Source organism: Chlamydomonas reinhardtii, chromosome 8, assembly GCF_000002595.2.
Source record: "Chlamydomonas reinhardtii strain CC-503 cw92 mt+ chromosome 8, whole genome shotgun sequence".
NCBI lineage: Eukaryota > Viridiplantae > Chlorophyta > Chlorophyceae > Chlamydomonadales > Chlamydomonadaceae > Chlamydomonas > Chlamydomonas reinhardtii.
The window spans coordinates 2,890,662-2,914,517 of NC_057011.1; the positions used below are offsets into that span (position 1 = coordinate 2,890,662).

The 23,856-nt window shown below is 60.4% G+C and overlaps 3 protein-coding genes across 3 annotated transcripts; 2 read left to right on the plus strand and 1 right to left on the minus strand.

Moving 5' to 3' along the window:
- The first annotated feature begins 3,121 nt into the window (after window positions 1-3,121).
- On the plus strand, window positions 3,122-4,983 carry CHLRE_08g373363v5 (uncharacterized protein). Its single transcript, XM_043065095.1, has one exon. The coding sequence runs from the start codon at window positions 3,881-3,883 to the stop codon at window positions 4,058-4,060; it is 180 nt and encodes a 59-aa protein (XP_042922095.1). The 5' UTR covers window positions 3,122-3,880; the 3' UTR covers window positions 4,061-4,983.
- Window positions 4,984-5,901: 918 nt separating this feature from the next.
- CHLRE_08g373364v5 (uncharacterized protein) lies at window positions 5,902-9,423 on the plus strand. The gene is made up of 6 exons (XM_043065096.1): window positions 5,902-6,474; window positions 6,603-6,904; window positions 7,067-7,558; window positions 7,773-8,606; window positions 8,689-8,774; window positions 8,936-9,423. Exons 1-6 carry the CDS (start codon window positions 6,218-6,220, stop codon window positions 9,062-9,064), a joined length of 2,100 nt encoding a protein of 699 aa, XP_042922096.1. The 5' UTR covers window positions 5,902-6,217; the 3' UTR covers window positions 9,065-9,423.
- Window positions 9,424-20,698: 11,275 nt separating this feature from the next.
- CHLRE_08g373365v5 (uncharacterized protein) lies at window positions 20,699-23,631 on the minus strand. Its single transcript, XM_043065097.1, has 6 exons — window positions 22,842-23,631; window positions 22,582-22,655; window positions 22,218-22,441; window positions 21,897-22,079; window positions 21,645-21,716; window positions 20,699-21,443 (listed from the first exon to the last, which is right to left on the minus strand). Exons 1-6 carry the CDS (start codon window positions 23,447-23,449, stop codon window positions 21,288-21,290), a joined length of 1,317 nt encoding a protein of 438 aa, XP_042922097.1. The 5' UTR covers window positions 23,450-23,631; the 3' UTR covers window positions 20,699-21,287.
- Window positions 23,632-23,856: the final 225 nt, after the last annotated feature.

Genomic DNA, 23,856 nt, shown 5'->3' on the forward strand with positions numbered 1-23,856 from the left:
GGACGTTTTGCGTGGGCGTGGGCATGGGAATGGGCGTGGGCGTGGGCGTGGGCCCATGCGAGTGCACGTGCGCGTGCGCGTGCGCGCGTGTGTGTGTGTGTGTGTGTGTGTGTGTGTGTGTGTGTGTGTGTGTGTGTGTGTGTGTGTGTGTGTGTGTGTGTGTGTGTGTGCATGTGTCTGTAATCGTGGGCGTGGGCGTGTGCATGGGCATGTGCGAGTGCGTGTGCGTGGAAGTTTGTGAGTGGGCGTGGGCGTGGGCGTGGGCGTGGGATTGTGCGCGTGTGCATGTGCATGGGCGTGTGCGTGTGCGTGGGCGTGGACGTTTTGCGTGGGCGTGGGCGTGGGCATGGGAATGGGAATGGGCGTGGGCGTGGGCGTGGGCCCGTGCGCGTGCGCGTGCGCGTATGTGTGTGTGTGTGTCTGTGTTCATGGGCGTGGGCGTGGGCGTGTGCATGGGCGTGTGCGAATGCGTGTGCGTGGAAGTTTGTGCGTGGGCGTGGGCATGGGCGTGGGCGTGGGTGTGGGCGTGGGCGAGTGCGTGTGCGTGGAAATTTGGGCGTGGGCGTGTGCGTGGGCGTGGGCGTGGACGTTTTGCGTGGGCGTGGGCGTGGGCATGGGAATGGGCGTGGGCGTGGGCGTGGGCGTTTGACAAGCTAGGTACAAGCTAGCCAGCCCACTAGTATAGCGGTGGTGCGGCAACTAAACGGGGTTTGGGCTGCATGGGGGACGTGGCAGGCGGCGATTGCAATGGCTAAAAACGTTGCAGACAAAGTCTGGCGGTGTGTGTGTGTGTGTGTGCATGCGTCACCATGGGCTCCCCATTCCATGGCGGCACCGAGGCTGGGTATGCTCGCGGCCGCCCTGGCTGCATTGGTGGTGAGGGCAGGTATGGGGGGCGGGACAGGCAGGCGGGGTGGCAGACCGCGGTGTTACAGCTGTGCGCGACGGCGACCACGAGAGACCCGGCCCCAGCACCCAACACGTGGCCCAACGCCGCCCAGTACCCTACTGTGCGTGTCTCCAAGCAGGCAGCCCGGCGGGCTGTGTTTTGTGTGCGTGGGGCGTGGTGAAGTGTGTTTCCACGCGTGGCCTGCCTGTGCGGCCTCATCCGGGCAGCAGTCACATGCATACCATGCCCGCATCCGATGCAACCAGCGCCCAAAACTTGGCCCAACGCCGCCCAGTACCCTACTGTGCGTGTCTCCAAGCAGGCAGCCCGGCGGGCTGTGTTTTGTGTGCGTGGGGCGTGGTGAAGTGTGTTTCCACGCGTGGCCTGCCTGTGCGGCCTCATCCGGGCAGCAGTCACATGCATACCATGCCCGCATCCGATGCAACCAGCGCCCAACACGTGGCCCAACGCCGCGGAGTGCCCTGCTGTGAGTGTCTCCAAGCAGGCAGCCTGGCGGGCTGTGGTTTGTGTGTGTGGGGCGTGGTGAAGTGTGTTTCCGTGCGTGGCCTGCCTGTGCGGCCTCATCCGGGCAGCAGTCACATGCATACCATGCCCGCACCCGATGCAACCAGCGCCCAACACGTCGCCCAACGCCGCGGAGTGCCCTGCCGTGAGTGTCTCCAAGCAGGCAGCCCGGCGGGCTGTGGTTTGTGTGCGTGGGGCGTGGTGAAGTGTGTTTCCACGCGTGGCCTGCCTGTGCGGCCTCATCCGGGCAGCAGTCACATGCATACCATGCCCGCACCCGATGCAACCAGCGCCCAACACGTGGCCCAACGCCGCGGAGTGCCCTGCCGTGAGTGTCTCCAAGCAGGCAGCCCGGCGGGCTGTGGTTTGTGTGTGTGGGGCGTGGTGAAGTGTGTTTCCGTGCGTGGCCTGCCTGTGCAGCCTCATCCCGGCAGCAGTCACATGCATACCATGCCCGCACCCGATGCAACCAGCGCCCAACACTTGGCCCAACGCCGCCGAGAGCCCTGCTGTGAGTGTCTCCAAGCAGGCAGCCTGGCGGGCTGTGGTTTGTGTGTGTGGGGCGTGGTGAAGTGTGTTTCCGCGCGTGGCCTGCCTGTGCGGCCCCATCCGGGCAGCAGTCACATGCATACCATGCCCGCACCCGATGCAACCAGCGCCCAACACTTGGCCCAACGCCGCCCAATGCCATACTGTGCGTGTCTCCAAGCAGGCAGCCCGGCGGGCTGTGTTTTGTGTGCGTGGGGCGTGGCGAAGTGTGTTTCCGCGCGTGGCCTGCCTGTGCAGCCTCATCCGGGCAGCAGTCACATGCATACCATGCCCGCATCCGATGCAACCAGCGCCCAAAACTTGGCCCAACGCCGCCGAGTGCCCTGCTGTGAGTGTCTCCAAGCAGGCAGCCTGGCGGGCTGTGGTTTGTGTGTGTGGGGCGTGGTGAAGTGTGTTTCCGTGCGTGGCCTGCCTGTGCGGCCTCATCCGGGCAGCAGTCACATGCATACCATGCCCGCACCCGATGCAACCAGCGCCCAACACTTGGCCCAACGCCGCCGAGAGCCCTGCCGTGAGTGTCTCCAAGCAGGCAGCCCGGCGGGCTGTGGTTTGTGTGCGTGGGGCGTGGTGAAGTGTGTTTCCACGCGTGGCCTGCCTGTGCGGCCTCATCCGGGCAGCAGTCACATGCATACCATGCCCGCACCCGATGCAACCAGCGCCCAACACGTGGCCCAACGCCGCGAAGTGCCCTGCCGTGAGTGTCTCCAAGCAGGCAGCCCGGCGGGCTGTGTTTTGTGTGCGTGGGGCGTGGTGAAGTGTGTTTCCACGCGTGGCCTGCCTGTGCGGCCTCATCCGGGCAGCAGTCACATGCATACCATGCCCGCATCCGATGCAACCAGCGCCCAAAACTTGGCCCAACGCCGCGGAGTGCCCTGCCGTGAGTGTCTCCAAGCAGGCAGCCCGGCGGGCTGTGGTTTGTGTGTGTGGGGCGTGGTGAAGTGTGTTTCCGTGCGTGGCCTGCCTGTGCAGCCTCATCCGGGCAGCAGTCACATGCATACCATGCCCGCATCCGATGCAATACATTTAATCCAACGTCGTAGCAATGATTGCACTGAATCTGGGAAGGGACATGATTTGGCATGGGAGCCTGCGCTGCATGGCTGAAGGGCCGCGTGTCCACTTTGCCCAAAGCAAGACTCATACTACATACTTCTTGATAGTTTACAGTACTATCATTTATTGTTGATCGTTGCATTCTCCTCTCTTCAAACTCCAAGCTTGTTGACGTTGCATCGACGTTGTGTTCATACTCCTCTCTCTGCGATACTTATCATAACGATTGTATTTCGGAGCAAATATGTTCATCACGAGCTCGAGAGCATGCCTGGACGACCCGCAGAGGGGCTACAAACTTGGTCAAAGTGTTGCTGACCGTCGCCGAGCTGCACAAGAGTCAAGGCCGAGCGAGCTCATAGCCCAGGAATGTAAGGCTCTGATTGAGAGTATGCATTGCATGAGCTCACAGCGTCTCAAGCACTGTATGATTTCGCGGTCAACAATGCGCGTTTGCCCTGCCACCTGCCTGCGCTTTGCACGGGGTCCCGATAGTGTGCAAGTGTTCATGCATGTTATCATATGCTACAACTCCCTTTGTCATTATGTCAAACCTCGTCTGGGCTGCGACGGTGCTTTCTGCGTTTTGGTGGTCGTCACGTATCTCTGACTTGAACAATCGGCGTAGGTGCTACAAGGAATGTCAGAATGGAGCGAGGGCTTTGTAGCTGACCTTCGCCGACCTGCACAAGAGTCAAGGCCGAACAAGCTCGCAGCCTACGAATGTAAGTCTCTGACTAAGAATATGCATTGTATCAGCTCAAAGCGTCCACAGCAGTGTTTGACCATACCGCATTAACATGCATTGGTGCTGCCTGCTGGCGCTTTGCATTATGCGGGTCCCGATAGTGCACAATTGCATGTATGCGTGTGTATGCTGCTTGCAGTTCCGCAACGGCCTGCCTGCCTGCCTGGGACCTGCCCATCCTTTGGCTGCAAACAGCTGGGGCCGAACCTTGGGCACATGTGCTGCTGGCTGTGGGCCTGGTTGCTCTGCTGGATTCGGACGACTTTAGCACAGAGAGAGCATCATGGTGGTGCTGATGCTGGCAGAGTGGTGCTGGCAGCAGGTTACTTGGCCACATGCGGCCCCGTGCAATGTGAATCCTTCCTTTGACTGACATATCTTCGCTCTTCTTTCAAACCTCAGGTGGGTGGATGTGCAGGTGCTGTTGATGGTGAATCAGGTTTGGGAGCACAATTCACACAAAAAGAGCACACGGACATGCGTGCGGGCAGCGTGATGGGCATGCACACAGCGAACCCAGGGCATGCGTGTGTGGCCTTAGCGGGGAAAGGCTTGTCACCATGCCGCTTGCAACGCTATGTGTGCAGGTGGCATGTGTGCAAACATGGAGCCATGTGAGCGGACAAAGGAGCGGAACGAGGGAGCCAGTGGGGCCAAGGAGCGAGCACAAGGTGAGTACGTACAGGGTCAGGCAAGGGCATGCACGGGAGCCACTGCTGCATGACAAGGGCAGGGAAGGATGTACAACGGTGTCTGTAGACACCACATAAGGGCAGCAGGTTGCTGGGCGGGCGTGGTTGCTGGGCGGGCGCGTCTGAAAAGGGACTGCCATCTGAAGTGCGCGGGTTCGGACGGGATGGGCGGGGCGGGCGGGCGCGTCTGAAATCCCATCTGAAATTGAGCTTGCAATTCGGACCAGATTCAGATGGTATTCGGACCAGATTCAGATGGTATTCGGACCAGATTCAGATGGTATTCGGACCAGATTCAGATGGTATTCGGACCAGATTCAGATGGTATTCGGACCAGATTCAGATGGTATTCGGACACCAGGTTCGGACGGTAGTATTTTCAGATACAAGTTCGGACCCAAAGTTCGGACCAGGTTTCGGACCAGGTTTCGGACCGGCTTCGGACCAGGTTCAGACCGGGTATCTGACTGGGTTTCGGACCAGGTTCGGACCAGGTTCGGACGCTGGGCATTCCCCGAGTGAGTCCCCCCACCCTCGCCACCCGTCCCCCCACCCTCGCCACCCGCCCCCCCCCCCCACGCCCCCTGAACTCCCCCCCCTTGCCGCTTTCTGCATTGTGCCCCCCACAACGTGATCGTTCAGGCAGAGAATGGGCAAGAAAGTGTATGGAGCGAAAGGGAAGAACGGCGGCAAGCATGCGGCTGAGGTGGGTGCCAGGGCGGTGCGAGAGCTGGTGTTGAGGTACACTCTGTGGTACTAGCTAACTTCTTGGCCTTCAGGAACATGCATACAAATACACCTCTTACCAACCTCGCAAGCTCGTCGCTAGGAAACATGTGGAAAATGGTTGCTCGGCGAAAGGTGGAGCGAAAGTCCGCAGGTATCTGTGTTCTGATATGCTTTACACTCTGCATGCTGACAACCAACGCGACCACGGCTGGGAACGAGTCTGGCTCTGCCGCGGCCGACCGCTGGTTTGACCGGGGACCGCCCCGGCATTCCAGCGCTTTCGTGCTATTGGGCAACCATGACCGTACCATGCCAATCCAAAAGTGGTCTGCAAGAGGTCTCACGACTTGCACTGAGAGCTCGGCGAAAGGGGGATGTTCGCATGTTTGCACCAACCGGGCAACTGGCGCACAGCTGCCAGCCCTAAGCCACACTAAGGGAATTAACCACACACACCGTGGCGCGTGGAAGGAGAACTTCAGCTTTGCGCACTCGACTCTGGGCATGTCCACAGCAGTGCACTCGACACAACACATCACCGGGATCTATGGAAGATACCAAACCAAAGCAAAAACAAAAAACAGGGACGGCAATCGAACGGGCGAAACCGGCCACCCAGACACAACCCCTTTCAACCCCACACAGCACCACCCGTCACGCCCCCCAACCAGGCAAAAAGCCACAAGCATACAAAACAACATTGAGGACAATCGGATGACACGCCGGGAAAGCTTGCATGGAGGCGATGAAAATGCGACGCCCGACGCCGAGAACTGGCCCCTCAAACTCATCGGTCCAATACAGACTTGCTACCTACAATCAAAAATGCAAGTATCACACCACAATGAACTTAAACGGCAAACCCATGCCTTCTGCGACCGAGTGTCGCGCCAGAACGGGCCCTGGCCCTCTACGCGAGCTCGGACCATGGGAAACCGTGTTGTTGCGCAACACTATTACAAGAAAGCCACCGCGGACAACTCGGAGACGCTACCTAGTGCCCGCAGACCCGCAACAGATGAACAGATCGCCATGGCCGCGCACTTCGCGGTGCTAGGCATCCGCACTCTGCTGTACATGGCCCTGTTCAACATCAGCTACAACCCCATCATTGGACCAACCCCAGAAGTCAACGTGTTGGAGGCCTCGCATACGGCCAACTCGGCCCGAACGCGGAGGCGTACGTGCAGGCCCAGCTCCGGCAACAGCACGGGCCCGCACCCCAGCAGCGCCCGCAGCAGCCAGGACGTGGAGGCCCCCGGCGCAACCCGCAGCAGGACGAGCGTCAGGTGATGCAGGGAGGGGGGCGCATGCCCGCAGATATCAACGGTGTAAAGGACGCCATTACGGCAGCCTTCCCCGCTGGCATCAGCAAGATTACCCCCGTCAAAAATGGCTCCTTCGCTATCACTGGCAGCAGCGAGCCGGTGAAATATGTTGATGTGGAGGTACGCATGCCAGCTGAGCTGCTGGCAGCAGCCCTCACCAGAATCACACTCAACCCCAGCAGCGGGCTGTGGTACTACCCCAAGGGCAACGACAGCCTCCTACCCCAGCGCGGCTTCCCCGGCTGGAGCTCCCGCCCACACGGCACCACCAGCAACGACGGTGGGCTCCTATGGTGCGTGTGCCACACCATCAACGCGCACAACAACACACCGGCCGACGAGCTCTACCGGCAGGCTAGCCTCAACATCGTTGCTGAGGTGGTCGCAGCAGGTGGGCATACCGCAGGGGCTCATGACAGCATAGACACCGAACACAAACACTGCAAGAATGCCACCAAACACCGTATCGCCACCTGCCCTGTGATCCTGCCCCTCTGCTACCCAAGAACACCCTTGCTGACACATCCCGCCCACACCCAACGCCACCATACAGGGCCGGCCAACACTGCAGCTGAGGCCCTGCACACCATTGAGTCTGCTCTGCGAACGCAGCCAGCGCTGGCCCTGAACGCCATGATCATCCAGTCAGCACGCCAGCCCCGCAGCTCGGAGAACAGCATCGCCGCGCAAACGCTGCTGCTGCGGTTCACCTGCAGCAAGCAGCGGAAACTTGCGCAGGCATCCCGGCTACTGCTGGTCGACATGGGGGAGGGCCTGGTCAGCCTCACATTCGAGGAGAGCGCGCGCCCCAACGGCGTCAGCCCGCGAGGACACCAGCAGGTGTCCATCACCAGCAACAGCATCAGCACAGAGAATGGTGTGGCCATGAGCCAGCTGGACGCATTTGCGACAGAGCTAGCAGACCGGCTTGAGCAGCAGCGCCTAATCCTGCCGCAGCACCTCGCCATCCAGAACGGCGCCAGCCAGGCAGAGGCTGCACAGGCACCGCCGCTCCTACACCCCAACCTGATCGACACCTACGTTGGTGAGCCCCGCACAGTCACGGATGCCAATGACATACTCGCGGGCTTCTTCTGGAGAGTGGAAGACAAGCACTTGCCCCTTGCCAGCAGCCAGCTGGTAGCGGGCATGGGGGGGCGACTTCGTCCTGAGGCGCCCAGACCCGCAGGCCACGCTCTGCCTGGAGGCAGCCGGCCCGACCAGCCTAAGCCGCCTCACGTATGCCCTGCAATTCAAAGGCAACATGCAGCGGGGGCCCCTGCAGCTGGGAAGCAACACGCGCCACTCCATCATGTCATACCCGCAGCAGCCCGCAGCACTGCCCACTCTCTGGCGCAACCCGGCAGACGCCTATGCTGTGGCCGGCAACATCCTCGACGGGGCCCCCATCCTGCAGCCAGCTGTGTCGGCGGACGCCAAGACGGAGAACAACGCCACCATTACCCGGATGGCCGCAGCAGACCCCAGGCAGGAGGCATTCATCTATGCCATCACGCCAGAACCAGCCGCAGGGCCGGATGACAACGACGACCTGGACCTGGGCTGGGCCGGGCCGGCAGCACCACCGCAGCCACCGCTGCCACAGCAGCAGCAGCCGCAGCCACCGCAGCTGTCTCCGCCGCCGCAGCCACCGCAGCCACCGCAGCCACTGCAGCCGCCGCAGCCGCCGCAGCTGCCGCTGCCGCAGCAGCAGCAGCAGCAGCAGCAGCAGCAGCAGCTGCAGCAGCACCAGCAGCAGCAGCAGCAGCAGCAGCAGCAGCAGCAGCTGCAGCAGCACCAGCAGCACCAGCCTGCCCTGCTGCAACCTCAGCAGCGCCCCCAACGCCCCATGGCGGCTGGAGCCGGGTCCGCTGCCCTGAACCTGCTAACACGCCTGCAGACAGTTGCTGCCGCCGCCAACGCCGACCCGCCCGCCGGCGGCGGCCCTGATGGAGCCGCAACCGGCAGCACTGCTGCCACCGCCACCGCCGGCCTGCCTGCCGGCGGGGACCAGGCTGGAGCTGCGACCGGCAGCGCTGCTGCCATCGCCAACACCAGCCTGACTGCCGGCGGCCCTGCCGGGGCCATGGTCGGCAACATGGCCAATGCCAACCAGTGGGGCCACCAGCCCGTGCCGGCATACCCCTTCTCTACCCACCTCAACCCTGCCTACAGCGGAAACACCCCCCCCTGACAGCAATGCCAAGGGGCCTGTCATGGCGGAGGAGGACCCCGATGAGGACATGATCAACAGCCAGCAGGTAAATGACCCCAACCTGAAAACCAGTAACAGACATGCCGTGCCAATGCCCCTAATAGCAGAGCCGTGTATGCTTGCCTCCTCACTCATACCTTGTAGGGCAAACCAGCTTGACACCACACACCAACAACCCATACCATGCTGTCCGCCACTGCCCCCCAGGCCCGACGCCCCGATGGCACACCCAGCTCCAAGCGCTCCGCGATCCGCGTGCGCATCACCGGACCCCGCACCGGTGGAGACGGCAACACAGGCGGCCCCAGCGGCGGCCAGGAGCCCCAGAACGCTTGAGATCAACAACATTGTCAGAAACGTGGCTCAGCGATGGATAAGAAGCATGAGGGCAGCTACATGTGCTCTAGTGGCACAATGGGGGGCCAACTTAAGCGCGGCGGTAACTACTGCAAGGACCCAGAATGTAAAACTGAGTAGATTGACTAGACGGGCTTTTGATATGGTGTTGCAAACTCTGGCGTCAGCAGGCGAGGGAATACAACAAATGTGCATACAGGTCAACAATGCCGGATTGGACTTGGTCTGTGCGAAGGAAGGTGGCCTCCACTGGCCCTCAGTGACAGGGCTGACCCGTCTGGTTGGTGTTAGCCTGCAAACCAGTATGTCTGGGCTGGCTGAGATAGGCAACAGACATGGAGGAGCACTGCTGCACCAGACTGCTGCCTCCCTGCACTCTTGGGCCGAAATAGCTTATGGGCCACAACCGACCCTCAACTGTAGTACCACATGGAGGGCATCCCCGCTCCTTCGTCTGCACCTTACACTCGTCGTGAGCCTGCACTGCATAGGAGCAGGACACACTCGAGCAGCCATACACAGCCACACAATAGCCGCCAGGATTGGCATACACTGCACCACTCAGTTTAGGCAGGCTGCCTACCAGGCCGCTATTAGGACAGCTACTATCATCCACACAGGACTCGATAAGCTATGCGTCAGCCTCACCATTGCAACCACAACAATTGCCGTTTACCTACTCTGGAAACACCTCCTACAAACTAGAGCACACACAGCAGTGCCACAAACAGACACATGCATGAACGGCCTGATCCTCAGCCTGCTCATCTTGGGCCCCACGCTCACCACCCTCGCCCTCTCACCCCTGTGCATCCTGGCCGTAGCCCTAGGACTGGCAGCCATCCCAGCAGCCCTAGGACTACTACACACAATGGCAATCGGGGCTATCCTAGCCGCCCTTTGCCTCCCAGCACTCCTCCGCCAAACAGCTAACATAACAAGACACGTTACCGCCACTGCATGGCACCGGCGGCACCTTCTACTCTGGGGTGCAGCCCTGGCCCTCACGCTGCACAGCCTTTACCTCAACATACCCGACCCCTGTAGTGTGGAAAAGCCACACATGGCAATCCTGGGCCCGACAGTAGCCACAAGCCTGCTGAGTGCCAACCAGACCAAATCTCTCCTGCTTGCGCACGTGCCTCACCAGCCACATGCGGCACACTATGTCAAGCCAACCCTACGAGGCGCACTGACCATCGGCCCAGCGGCACAACCCGCCCAGGCCAGCATGCACACACGGGCACCCACCGCACTGCACTGGCCGCCAAACTCCAACAACACATACCGTGAACCACAGCGGCAACACTTCTGCAGTGTCCACGCCCTCAACAACTCTTTGGGGCTCGCATGGCTCGACCCCCTAGATGTCCTCTCTTATGCTAAACGAGTGCACGCTCACCTTACAGCCACGCAGGATCCGAATGCCCTGTTCTGGAAAGAATGCTACTGCCCCAACAGTGGCGCCTTCAGCGAACTTCTCCTGAACCACTACCTGTACCACAATGCCACCATCAGCAACATATTCGCCTACCCCAACAGGAAGCTGATCATGCGCCGAACCCACTTTCCGCGACTCAATGGCGACATCAGCAAAGAAAAGGTCCTAGAGAACCTTCCGGTAGCCGCCCGAACTCGCGGCTTTACTGTCCACCAGTACACCGTGCGACACACAATTGCTGTGCGTTACGAAGCAGGACAATGGAGAGTAATAGACTCGGTGAACAGCCCTATCCACAACACGGTCTTACACGACAACACTTGGAACACACTTGATGGGGAGGTCTGGTGCCTTGACGCGGTGCGTGCATCTGACACAGCAACACTTCAGGACGCACTTGGGCAACTCCGTGAGATCGTCCCGCCACCACGCCCGCCACCCCACATGGAGGCCACCAGACCCGTGCAGACAGGGCCCGCCGCCACAGGAAGGCCGGCACCAGAGCCAGCTCAACATGCCCAAGACAACTCACCGCTGCGGGTAGCACACAGGACGCCACAGCATGCAGCACCCCACACTACCGCACCCGCGCAGCCACACAATACAAATGCTGGCATAGCACCCCGGCTCAACACGACAGGCACCCGACAAACTATCCTTAACTGGCTAGTACGGCCCACTGCACGCAACCATGCCCACATGGAACCCAACACACACAAACACGCGACCCCCCAGCAGCAACACCACCCTACACATCGTGACCCACAATGTACGGGGACTGCTCTCAGAAATTTTGTCCACCGGCCAACCCGGCAACCTCAGCTTTACCCTCTGCAACCTAGCCCAGTGGAAAGCCGACATAGTTGTCCTAACCGAGACAAAACTGACAGGGAAGACTGACTCTATCAAGCGAGCCTTCCGAAATGAAGGATACCGCCTCTACTGTAGCACTACTCCCCGCGTGGCCACAGCGCGCGGTAGCGCTGGCGTAGCAGTGGCCATCTCCGCCCGGTACAGTGACCTCGGCTGTGTCACACACCACACGCCCCCACCAACACTCCATGGCTATGTGTCACACGTTCAAATCAAGACCCCCGGGAGCACGCCTCTCACTGTACTGGGCATCTACGCACCAGAGGACATGCAAACCCGCAAGGCAATCTACACATACTGTCAGCAGGTGGTAGGCCGGGCGGACGCGTGCGGACACCACCTAGTCACCGCGGGAGACTTTAATGCCGTCGCCCGAGCACATGAGCGGGACAGCCCCATCGACACGGCGGACCGGGCCCACCAGCGGTTCCTTGCCGATAGTGGCCTGCGCCCTATCCGCGGAGACACCACTACCACTGCCGAATGGTCATATGAACAAACACGCCCGGGCATGGCCCCATATCACAGTCGCATTGATGACATCCTCCTATGCCCTGCCACGCGCGCTGCATGCACAGAAGCGCGTGAATACACCAGTACAGTTGCAGGCAACTTTGACCACAAACCAGTCCACGCAGAGTTACTAGCCGCGGACCTGCAGCTATGGCCGGCACCACAGGCCGGCGCCCGGAACCCAGCCCCCCAACAGCAGACCCAACAACGATGGGCCGAGGTCGCCCTGCCCGTCACACAAAAGCAACTGGCCGCCGCAGCTATCCGCCTTGAGGAAGCCTTGGTGGAAGCAACAGCCGACCTGCATTCCGCAACAAGGCAGGCAACGCAATCAATTGAACATGCACTCACAAGGCACAGCATGGACCCCACAGGCTACCCCGCCAGCGTCATGCACCGAGACCTGGCGCAGGACACGAGCATCCAGAAGGCCGATATCAACCAACTTGCACAACAACTTGCCTCCGCACTGGACACCGGGCTAACATGCCTCCTTGAAGAGTGCACCCGGAAAGCCCCCTTCACTGGCAAACACCACGCATCACGCTCCACCGCACGGGTGCTAAAGCCCCTATGGGACAAGGAAGTGGCCCTGAAGACACAACTGACAAACCTCACGCAAGGGCCCCAGGCCCTACCTGAGATAGACGCCGCCAATGCAGCAGCAAAGCTGCGCAACGAAATAAAGGCCTGCCAGGCCGAGCACCGCCAGCTAGTGGCGGACCGCGCCAAAGCCCAGCGAGAGGCCGCTGCCACAGCGCTGCAACATACCCTGGCCACGCGCCCTGCACAGGGGCACAAGAGAATCTTTCAGAAGGAAGACATGGAACGGGGTCTCCCAGCGGTCCGGAACCCGGAAACTGGGGAGGTGACGACTGACTCCACCAGCATCCTCGCCATACTCGAAACCCACTTCCGAAAGCTGTCCGCCCCACCACGCGGCACCCGCACTGGGGACTTCCGACTACCCAGCAACGCCACACGCGGCTACCCATTTGAGAAAGCCGACGCAACAGATCAATTCACACTGGACCGCAACCGGCACCCTGACACACACTCCATGCTCCCCAGCATGGCAGACACGGCAAACTTTGAGCAGTGCATTTCTCACCTCTCCAGAAACAAGGCGACAGGCCCTGACGGCATACCAAACGAACTGCTCCGTATCCTGCCATCGGGCATGAAGCGCAACCTCCACTGTATCCTGCAAATCATGTACGTCAAGTCACAAATACCTGAAACCTGGGCCGCATCGGAGACCGTGCTACTCCCCAAACCTGGAGACGCCCTGGACATAAAAAACAAACGGCCCATTGCGCTCGCAAATACCTGCTACAAGCTGTACACGTCCATGCTTACCTTGGGCATTGGCGAACTGGCTGGCCCCCTCCAGCTATTCAGTGAAGCGCAGGAAGGCTTCCGTGCCTACTGCAACACCGAAAGGCAGGTCCTAAATTTGGTACATGCCCTTGAGGATGCCGCACTGTATGGAAAAGATGTCTATGCGGTATACGTGGACTATAGCTCCGCGTTTAACACAATCGACCAGGACCGATTACTACAAATAATGTTTGACCTTGGGCTGCCAACGGACCTGATCCGCGCAGTCCGCAACCTATACGCACACGCGACCACCCGCATCCGCACCGAACACGGAAGCACATCCGCCATTCCTATAGAGCGAGGCACCGTGCAAGGGGATACACTCTCACCTGTGCTCTTTATTCTGTTCATGGAACCTCTTGTCCGCTGGCTCCATGCGGGCGGACGGGGCTACCACTACGGCTGCCTGACCCCCAGCGAAAACCTGCAATACCATTGCAGTGCCGCCGCGTACGCAGACGACCTGGCGGCGCTCACCAACTCGCTCGACGACCTGCAGGTTCAATGTGACAAAATCGCATCTTACGCCGAGTGGGCGAGCCTGCGTGTCAATCACACCAAGTGTGCCACCACCGCCATCTGGCACGACAAATCTCGCTCGGACCCCAACCTTGACGGGCCCACAGGAAAAGCTACCCTCGCCGCCATGCGCCGCAACATGACCAACACAATCAAGATTGGCACGACCCCTGTCCCGTACTTCCCCCCGACCCAGCCGTACAAGTACCTGGGAGTGCAGCTCACGTTCTCGCTGGACTGGTCGGCACATGTCGCAAGAGTCACCGAGATTGTGAAGGACAAGGGCACAGCCATTGCCACATCCCTGGCGACACCGGCACAACGCCTGCGCATGATACAACAGTGCGTGCACACCACAGTTGCATATGGATTCGCAGCAATGCCCTTCACAAAACATGACATAACAACGCTCGACACTACCCTGGCTGGTTTTGCAAAGCGCTGCTACGGACTCCCCCGCAGCTTCCCCACCCGGACCTCCCTCCTGCCCGCCGACGAATACGGCTTGGGCCTGGGCTCCCTCCTGCCGCAATACGCGCGCGTGGCCCAGCGGGCCCTGGTCCTTGCCCTAAATGACTCGGGCCGTCTTGGGATAGTAACCCGAGCCCTTCTGCCGCGCCAGGCAAGCATAGCTGGCCCCACACAGGCCCACCTTCTCCCAGCCCATAGGTCACACCACCTTACGACGCTGAAACAGATGACCCTGGCAAAAGAGTACGGTGTCACACTGTACCAAAATGGGTCTGCCTTTACTGCGCCTACCTGGTCCATTGCCGCTGCCCTTGAGGCAGAAGCTGAGGCCCGGGGCGTCGAACCTCTCCCCATCGAATACGTCCTCCCTCTTGCGGACCTGAGGCTCGAACTGAGCCACCTGGTGGACCGCAACACAGGCAAACACCTGATTACTAGCTCGGACCTCGAGAAGCACATGGGAGCGAGCCGGGTCCGACACAAGCACAAGGTAGCCCTGAACAGGCTTAGCCTTGCTCTCAGTATGGCTGCACGTGCAGGGGAAAACGCCCCAGCCCACGGCAGCCCTGCCCCCCTGACCACCGCACAGCGTGCACTGCCTGACGTGGCCGCAATCGTGGCCTTAGCCATGAGGGCGGACCCCCTCCCTCTCGGAATGGCCAACCCCCTCGACCGGTACCTGCAGCCCCTCCCGGAGGCGCCCCCCGCCCAAGCAAACACCACGCAAGCCCCCGCCGACCTAGCCCCCCCCTCCCCAGCAGGGGCGGCCCAGGCCCACCCCGGCGCACACGGTGCTGCTGCACCGGAAGTCCCCGCTGATGGGGCAACGCAACCCTCCCTACGGCCACCGGCCAGAGCCCGCAAGCCGGCTACAACACGCCGGCCACCACAGAACCAAACACGCGCACGGCGCGTTACAAAACATGCAGCGCAACGCGCACGCATTGCAGAAACTACACGCACTACCCCTGAGGACCTACTCACCGGGGACCGCGCCGCCATCAACCATGCCCTGCGGCTCACCAACGGCGATGAGAGCCTGCCGGTGGGCACGCGGGGGTACGAAACGGCATGCTCGGTATTCCAGGCGCTCGCCAAAGACATGACAGGACACGTGCGGATCTGCCACCCACACCCCCAAGACCCACCATCTTTTGCACATGCTGTCGAACCACGCCAACAGCGCCGTGGGCTACCACCCGCCCTCACAACCCGCCTCACGGCTAATGCTGCCAACCCCGAACCCAACGCCATAAACGAGTACCTGAACAACACAGGATTGCCTATGGAAATCAACCAGGCTGCCGCGCACAACGACCCCATGGACGTCGACGGCCCGACGCCGCCCCTGACCGCCCCGGCAGCGCAAGCTGCGGGAGGCCACGGGGCCCGTCCCAACTGGCGACTGGCCCGCGCAAGGATCACACACGATCTAGTCCCACGGCCCGCCGACAACCGCACTAACGGTGACACTCAACTCACCTACGACCTGGACAATGACGGACAGGAACTGGCGCAGGTCCTGCACAGCGAAAACAAACAAACTGTCACGGACAAAGAACTGACACGGAAGCGCAAAGCCAGGGAGGACACCTCTGGGACACGTGAGAAATACTGGAAGGTGCAGTGGAAGCCGTCCATTTGCCCGGCCGGCATTGTCTCTGCTTTTGTTCGCATGGGCTACGCAACTATCCAGAATGCCAGGTGCTACAAGCACCCTCTTGCGACGCGCCCAGGCCCACAACCTGCGCAGACCGAGGCTGAGCCTCCGGCTGAAACCCAAGCCCACGCAATCTCACCTGAAGAGCCTGCCCCAGTTGCAGAGCCGGCAGCACCGCAGCCCACTGGGGCCCCCCTATTCTCGTCCTGGACGACCAGACTCCTGCGACATGTCACGTGGGCGCCGAGCACGGACCGCGAACGGGACCTAAAACACAGCCCACAATGGGAGGAGTTACTGGAGGAGTGCAACACCCGGCTAGCAAACGGTACCAACCAAGGCCCGCGGCCCCGAACAGTGCGCCCCGCACCTGATCGGAACCTTACCGCCAGACAGCGCCAAGGCCGCCACGACGCCGAGCCCCTGGATACCGCATCCCGCGCGCGTGACATCCGCACGACCACCACCATCACCACAAGCCCGTGCAACCCCTACAAGGACATCGTGGCCCCCGGAGCATACACAATTACCACCACTGGTGGCACCCGCCGTGACCCAGCTGAGGCGCACGTCCATGAACCCTGTGGCCGCTGGCTGGGCACCATCACCTACCCCCGCCTCCTTACCCTGTGGGAGCGCTTCAGGCACACCGGCAACCAGCGGCCCAACGCCTTTGAGGAAGCGGTCGCTGCCCTCATCATGCGCTACCGCTATGACCCGGCGCAGCAGGACCGCAAGGCCATGCCAATGCACCAGGTGTCGCTGCCGGCAGGCACAGTAGCAGCCATCGTCCAATGCCTGCGGGTCACACAAGCAGTACACATTCGGGAAATGTTTGCGTCCCCACTAAACTCCTCCACTGCAGCCCACGAATACTGGACACGAGACCCTGCTGATGGGGCCTTTGGCGCACTGCACGATGCCTACCAGACCGCATGGACCGGCTTGCAATATGCCCACCCCCCCTCTACCCCCCACGATGCACGGAAGGCGCTCATGTGGGCCCTCGCATGCGCCGAGGCTATGCGTGACTCACAGGAACCAACCCTCACTGTATTGGCGCTCCCCAAAGCGGCCACTTTCCCCCACACGCAGTGGCTTCAACACCCACTTTGCCACGAGCTGGCCAACTGGTCCGCGGGCACCGCGGGCCTTGACACAGGACTTGGCACCAACACCCAGGCTGAACGCCAGAAGGGGCTCCGACTGGTCATTGTTGGGAACCCCGCCGGACTCCAGTGCTTTGCCCCCCGCCTGAAACGGCTCGTGGACACACTGAAACGGGGGGCGAACGCACCCACGCACATCAGCGACCCGCGCACGTGGACACACACGGCCACGGCCCCAACCTGCCCGGCCCTCCCAAACTCACTTCTAAAGCAAGCCAAATACCAGCACGCTAACCCAAAGACGATACACGCCATGGCTGACGAAGCACGACGCTTTCCTAACGCGCGATTCCAGACCCACCATGCTCTGGCCCACGACGTGAATGGCACTGTCTGGACAGATGGTTCGGTAAGCAAAATCAAAACTGACAATGGCAAAGAAGTCCAGGTTGCCGGCGCCTGCGCCTGGTTCAGCGATTCTCGCGTTGTCTACGTGAATCCAAATGGCGCTGGGTGCACAAACACTATTACGAGAGCTGAACTGGCAGCAATTCGTGCTGCCCTCGCAGAATTTGGTGGCGAAGGTAAAGAATTTGCAACTAAGAAGCTCACTATTGCATCAGATTCTGTTGCAAGCTTGTACCTAATCAAACGAGCAATTAACGAGCCTCGGCGACTGCATCTGAGTAAACATCGGGACCTCCTGGATTCAGTCGTGGCATTGCTCCATGCACGCCACGCCCGGGGCGCACCCACCGCTCTGATTAAAGTGATCTCGCACACCGGGCTACACGGCAACGAGGAAGCCGATAAAGGGGCGGCTGCCGTCGCCACCCAGGAAAAACCCGCCGATGTATCCGAACCGGCCGACAACGACCCGCACGCCCGGCACTGGTGGCCGACCTTCACAGTCACCAGGGACGACGATAGCACAGCCACGCACTACGTGTCGGACCTAAACCGGGGCCTCACCAGGGCAATGGCCCCCAGCTGCCGTGGTGGATACGCCAACAAAACCCTGTACACTGAGAAATGGGCCGAGGCAGCACCCAGCCTTGACCCACGCGCCAGTAACGCGTACATGACGAACTCGGACGCCAGCCACGGCCTACGCCGGTTCATACAGAATGCTCGTCAGGGAGGCCTCATCTGCCCGGCCCGGCTGGCTTTGTTTAAACTACGAGACAGCGACAAATGTGGTCTCTGTGCCCACACCCAGCGCAGCCGCGGATCTGACCCAGAGCGTGGCACCGCAGGTCACCTTGCCGGCCACTGCGCGCACCCCCAACTCGTTGGCGCTAGGATAGCCAAACACAACACTGCAGTGCGGACGATTGCCGAATGCCTACACCATGGTCACAACGGTGGTGGCTACATGATAATGGATGCCACCTCCCGAGCTGAACTGCCTGAGTACTGTGCGGGCATGCGGCCGCCGTCCTGGCTCTGCCCGCAAGTGCCCGCTGCAGACCTCAACAGGATGCGGCCTGACATTCTGTTTATCCCGAACCTTCCCCGGTCCGAAGCAGAACGCTTCATGACATCCCCACCAGCCAACAAAGGGGCCTACCCAGTGTACATCCTTGAAGTTGGATACACCTCTGACCTGCACCACAGCGAGAAGCTCATTCAAAAACAAGCACAGCACGCCACCCTTGCCACTGCCATGCGAGCTGCAGGGTGGACTGTGCACTACGATACTAAACACGTCATTACACTGGGCCACGGTGGCACTGTCCCCCGTACCCTTGAAACTCTCCTCAAAGACCTAGGAGCCAAACCGCAGGCAGCCAAGGCCTGCTGCACACGTCTCCACATGCATAGCGTCACCACACTCCGGGGCACCGCAAACCTGTACTACCGGCTAGAGCGAGAGATGGGCACTGCCAACACCCGATGCCGCCCGGGAGGCCGCACCCAGGGGACCGCCAATGGCGGCCCCCGCGCAGGGGAGCCGGGGTAGGGAAATCAAGTTTTCCGATGGTGGGGTGAGCTTGTCTCACTCCTCCTTAAGACACGCGGGCACCTGTGCCCTGCGTAGATATTATTATTATTATTATTCAGTGAAGCGCAGGAAGGCTTCCGTGCCTACTGCAACACCGAAAGGCAGGTCCTAAACTTAGTCCACGCCCTTGAGGACGCCGCACTGTTTGGAAAAGACGTCTACGCAGTATCTGTGGACTATAGCTCCGCGTTTAACACAATCGACCAGGACCAATTACTACAAATTATGTTCGACCTTGGGCTGCCAACGGACCTGATCCGCGCAGTCCGCAACCTATATGCACATGCGACCACCCGCATCCGCACCGAACACGGAAGCACATCCGCCATTCCTATAGAGCGAGGCACCTTGCAAGGTGATACACTCTCACCTGTGCTCTTTATTCTGTTCATGGAACCTCTTGTCCGCTGGCTCCATGCGGGCGGACGGGGCTACCACTACGGCTGCCTGACCCCCAGCGAAAACCTGCAATACCATTGCAGTGCCGCCGCGTACGCAGACGACCTGGCGGCGCTGACCAACTCGCTCGACGACCTGCAGGTTCAATGTGACAAAATCGCATCTTACGCCGAGTGGGCGAGCCTGCGTGTCAATCACACCAAGTGTGCCACCACCGCCATCTGGCACGACAAATCTCGCTCGGACCCCAACCTTGACGGGCCCACAGGAAAAGCTACCCTCGCCGCCATGCGCCGCAACATGACCAACACAATCAAGATTGGCACGACCCCTGTCCCGTACTTCCCCCCGACCCAGCCGTACAAGTACCTGGGAGTGCAGCTCACGTTCTCGCTGGACTGGTCGGCACATGTCGCAAGAGTCACCGAGATTGTGAAGGACAAGGGCACAGCCATTGCCACATCCCTGGCGACACCGGCACAACGCCTGCGCATGATACAACAGTGCGTGCACACCACAGTTGCATATGGATTCGCAGCAATGCCCTTCACAAAACATGACATAACAACGCTCGACACTACCCTGGCTGGTTTTGCAAAGCGCTGCTACGGACTCCCCCGCAGCTTCCCCACCCGGACCTCCCTCCTGCCCGCCGACGAATACGGCTTGGGCCTGGGCTCCCTCCTGTCGCAATACGCGCGCGTGGCCCAGCGAGCCCTGGTCCTCGCCCTAAATGACTCGGGCCGTCTTGGGATAGTAACCCGAGCCCTTCTGCCGCGCCAGGCAAGCATAGCTGGCCCCACACAGGCCCACCTTCTCCCAGCCCATAGGTCACACCACCTGACGACGCTGAAACAGATGACCCTGGCAAAAGAGTACGGTGTCACACTGTACCAAAATGGGTCTGCCTTTACAGCGCCTACCTGGTCCATTGCCGCTGCCCTTGAGGCAGAAGCTGAGGCCCGGGGCGTCGAACCTCTCCCCATTGAATACGTCCTCCCTCTTGCGGACCTGAGGCTCGAACTGAGCCACCTGGTGGACCGAAACACAGGCAAACACCTGATTACTAGCTCGGACCTCGAGAAGCACACTATAACAACGGGAAACCGCGTCTGGGCGCGTCTGGGCCGCGTCTGACCTGTGAGACGCGGTGTCAGACGCGCCGAGACGCTGCGCGTTAAGGGGGAAACGCGGGGGAGACGCGGGGTAGACGCGATGGGGACGCAACCAGAAACAGTGAAGCGGGGCACCATTACAGATAGCGCGTTTCACTGCGTCTGCGAGACGCAATGGAACGCGAGTCGTGACGCGGTACAATTGCATGGAGAGCGCGTCTTAGCTAACGCGATGCGTCACACCAGACGCTAGCCTGATACCCTGGACGCGCCGCGTCTCACACACACGCGATGCACGAGACGCGGCGGACCCTGGCTGCACACATGTTTCAGGATTACCTGAACCGACCATCTCACTCGCTTTCCACGCAACTACGATCTGACAGCAAGTGCATCACAGTCGAAGGCGCTCTGTCGCCCATCACAGTCTCAATGTCATGCACATGCAGCACAGCAGTTGCTCATGCTGGAGTGGATGTCTACACAGGGTCCAAACATACTACCGCTAGGTGGTCTACACAGCATGCAGCACAGCAGTCCTCAAATGCCACTCCTTCATGCTGGAGTGGATGTCTACACAGGGTCCGAACATACTACCGCTAGGTGGTCTACACAGGGTCCAAACATCCTAATGCTCGGTAGCTAAGTCCAGAATAAGCCGTACTAGGCCTAGTCCGAACATTGTACAATCCATGTAGCACCAGCATTGGCAGTCTACTTGCCCCTGGCGGCGTTGCCCCTGGCGGCGTTGCCCCTGGCGGCCTTGCCAGCCTTCGCGGCCGGAACCTTGGCAGCCTTGCCCTCAGCGGCAGTCTTGGCATTGGTCTTGGCGTTGGCAGCGGGGGCTACCGCCTCATCGCCCTTGTGCTTCTGCATGGGATGGGGGCGTAGGCGCAACAATGATTCGCCATCATAAATTGGTGAAAGAAAACACGCAAGAGTACACTGGCGTAGACCAAGAACCACATGCATTTAGAATGCATTCTAGCTGAACCCCACCCGAGAGCACCAACAGTGCTGCCACACACACCCTGACCCAGACGACGGAAGCTCCCCCATTCACCCATTCACCTTAGCTGGCGCCTCGGCCGTCCTCTCATCCTTGCGCTTCTGCGCATCCGTCCGCTTCTTGTCGCCCATCGCCTGCATGACAGCAAGTGTGCCGCAATGCTGTGAAAGCGAACTTGCACGAAGGGACGGTCCGTCCGCAGTGGTGCCTGGCACCCATGCCGCAAGGGACCATCTCCAGTGCAGAAGTAAACGACTTACGCAGCGAGCCATATTAGACGACGCGCGCAGAGAACATGATCACGGTGGTCTTACCTTCATGCGCTCGGCACCCGCCGCGGCCAGCTTGTCGATGGCGCCTGGGGCGGACTGGGGCATGGGCGGGGGCATGGGCGGGCTGGGCTGAGGCGCGGCGGCGACGTCGACGGCGCCTGTGGACCCCAGAGAGGAGCGCTTGGTCTTTGAAGAGAGGCCGCTCAAGGCCTTGGCCAGCGGTCCCTGCAAGAAGCAGCAGAGTTGTGTAAGCGCAACAGACATTCACCAACAACCGCGCCTGGTCGTATCAGCAGTAAGGATGCGCTCGTAAGCGAAGCACGCACTGACAGTCTATGTAAGAAAGTAACGAAGGCCCCCAGCGTCGATGGCACCGTAGGACACCTTGGCGTCCTTGACGCTCGCGGAAGCCCGGCTTGGCAGCAAAGACTCAAGCTCCTTGCAAAGACCGACCTCCTCTTCCGTCAGCGTCTGCTTCTCGCCAGCCGTGAAGCGCACAGGGTCGCGCTTGTAGCCGTCCCACATCTTGCCCCACTGGCTGCGCCATGCGTTCTTGTACCAGCCACGCTCATTCTTGGGCTGGTTCTCTGCAAGCACGCGGTGGAAGCATGAGGATGGAGCAGAAGGTCCAGGTCAAACTGACGCAAAGTCTGCCTCTCGCGCATGTCTCTCAACGCACTCATTGCAAGGTGCTTATACAGTATATACAATTAGAAAGCCGACTCACTGTCCTTGACAGCGCGGGCGGCTGCGGTCGTCTTCTCGTAAGTGGTGCGCTTGGCGTTGAAGTCGGTTGCCTTCCTGGATATGTTGTGAAAGAGTAGTAGGATGAAGCAAGTTTATGTATAAAGAATTAACTATGGTCAGTTCAACAAGTCAACGCGGTCAAGTCCACTCTCATCCCCCTATTCCTCATCGCTCATGCTACTGACATTCCTCCGCATTCTAGCGTCCTTCCCATGCCAATACAGAAGAACAAAAACTCACTTTGTCCAGTCGGCCTGGAAGTCTTCGCGCGACAACGTGATGCCCCGCTTCAGGCTCCAGGCGTAGGCCGCGGCCATCTTGTCTTGCCAATACTTCTTCAACTCGCCATTGGCGGCCAGTCTGGTGTTGAGCAGGCGGGGGCCTTCGCCAGGGCCGCGCTTGGCGAAGGGGTAGAAGCGACGGACGGCCTCCATGAACAGCGCGGAGTCCGGCGTTCGCACGCGAGTGATGGGCTCTTTCGCGTTGCTCTTCTTGGGCTTCTTGATGGGGTCCTGCTTGGACTCGCGCACAATGGTGAGGGTCAGCCTCTGCTTCTCCGCATCCCACGAGGCGCAGGGAAGGGGGCAGGCGGGCCCGTCAGAGCCGCTGGCCAGGTACTCGAGAGCAAACGCCAGAACCTGCTCCGGCGAATAATATTCCAAGGGGTCCTCGGGGTCCTCGGGGTCCACGGAGAGCTTGTAATTGACGGTGGAGTCCGTCTCGGGGAGAAGATCCCCCCTGAACGTTTCAGGCTTAGTTCCAGGCGAAATCGTTGTCGCCCACTGATGGTAGACTTTGTTGGGATGGTCGGGATCCTTGATAAGGAGCTTGCAGACACGGGCGACCATGTTGGATGGTTGTGAGGTAGGGTAGTGCCCGAAAGCCCTCTCTTGCAATTTGAAGCGCATTCAAACGATGGATTCCATCACCCCATCCCCGTTTGACTCAGGTCGGAGGCCAATTCAAACGGGTGAATCCAAATGGTCCCCTCGAGTCCCTGGGCATCATCACCTGCTTGGTGTTTTTGAACACCTTCAATTTCAACACTTGCAAAACTGCTACGTATCGTTTGTAAAGGGAGGGACTGGTAGGGGTAGGGTTTTGCGCATGGGGCGGGGGCGGGCCGGTGGTGGGCGATAGCCAGAGACACGCGTTTGGGCTCGGCAAATGGTGGGGCATAAACAATATAAGCAAGAGTACATAGTAGCAGCACTGACTGCCACGGAGGTACAGGCGCGCCGACTTTGCCACCCAG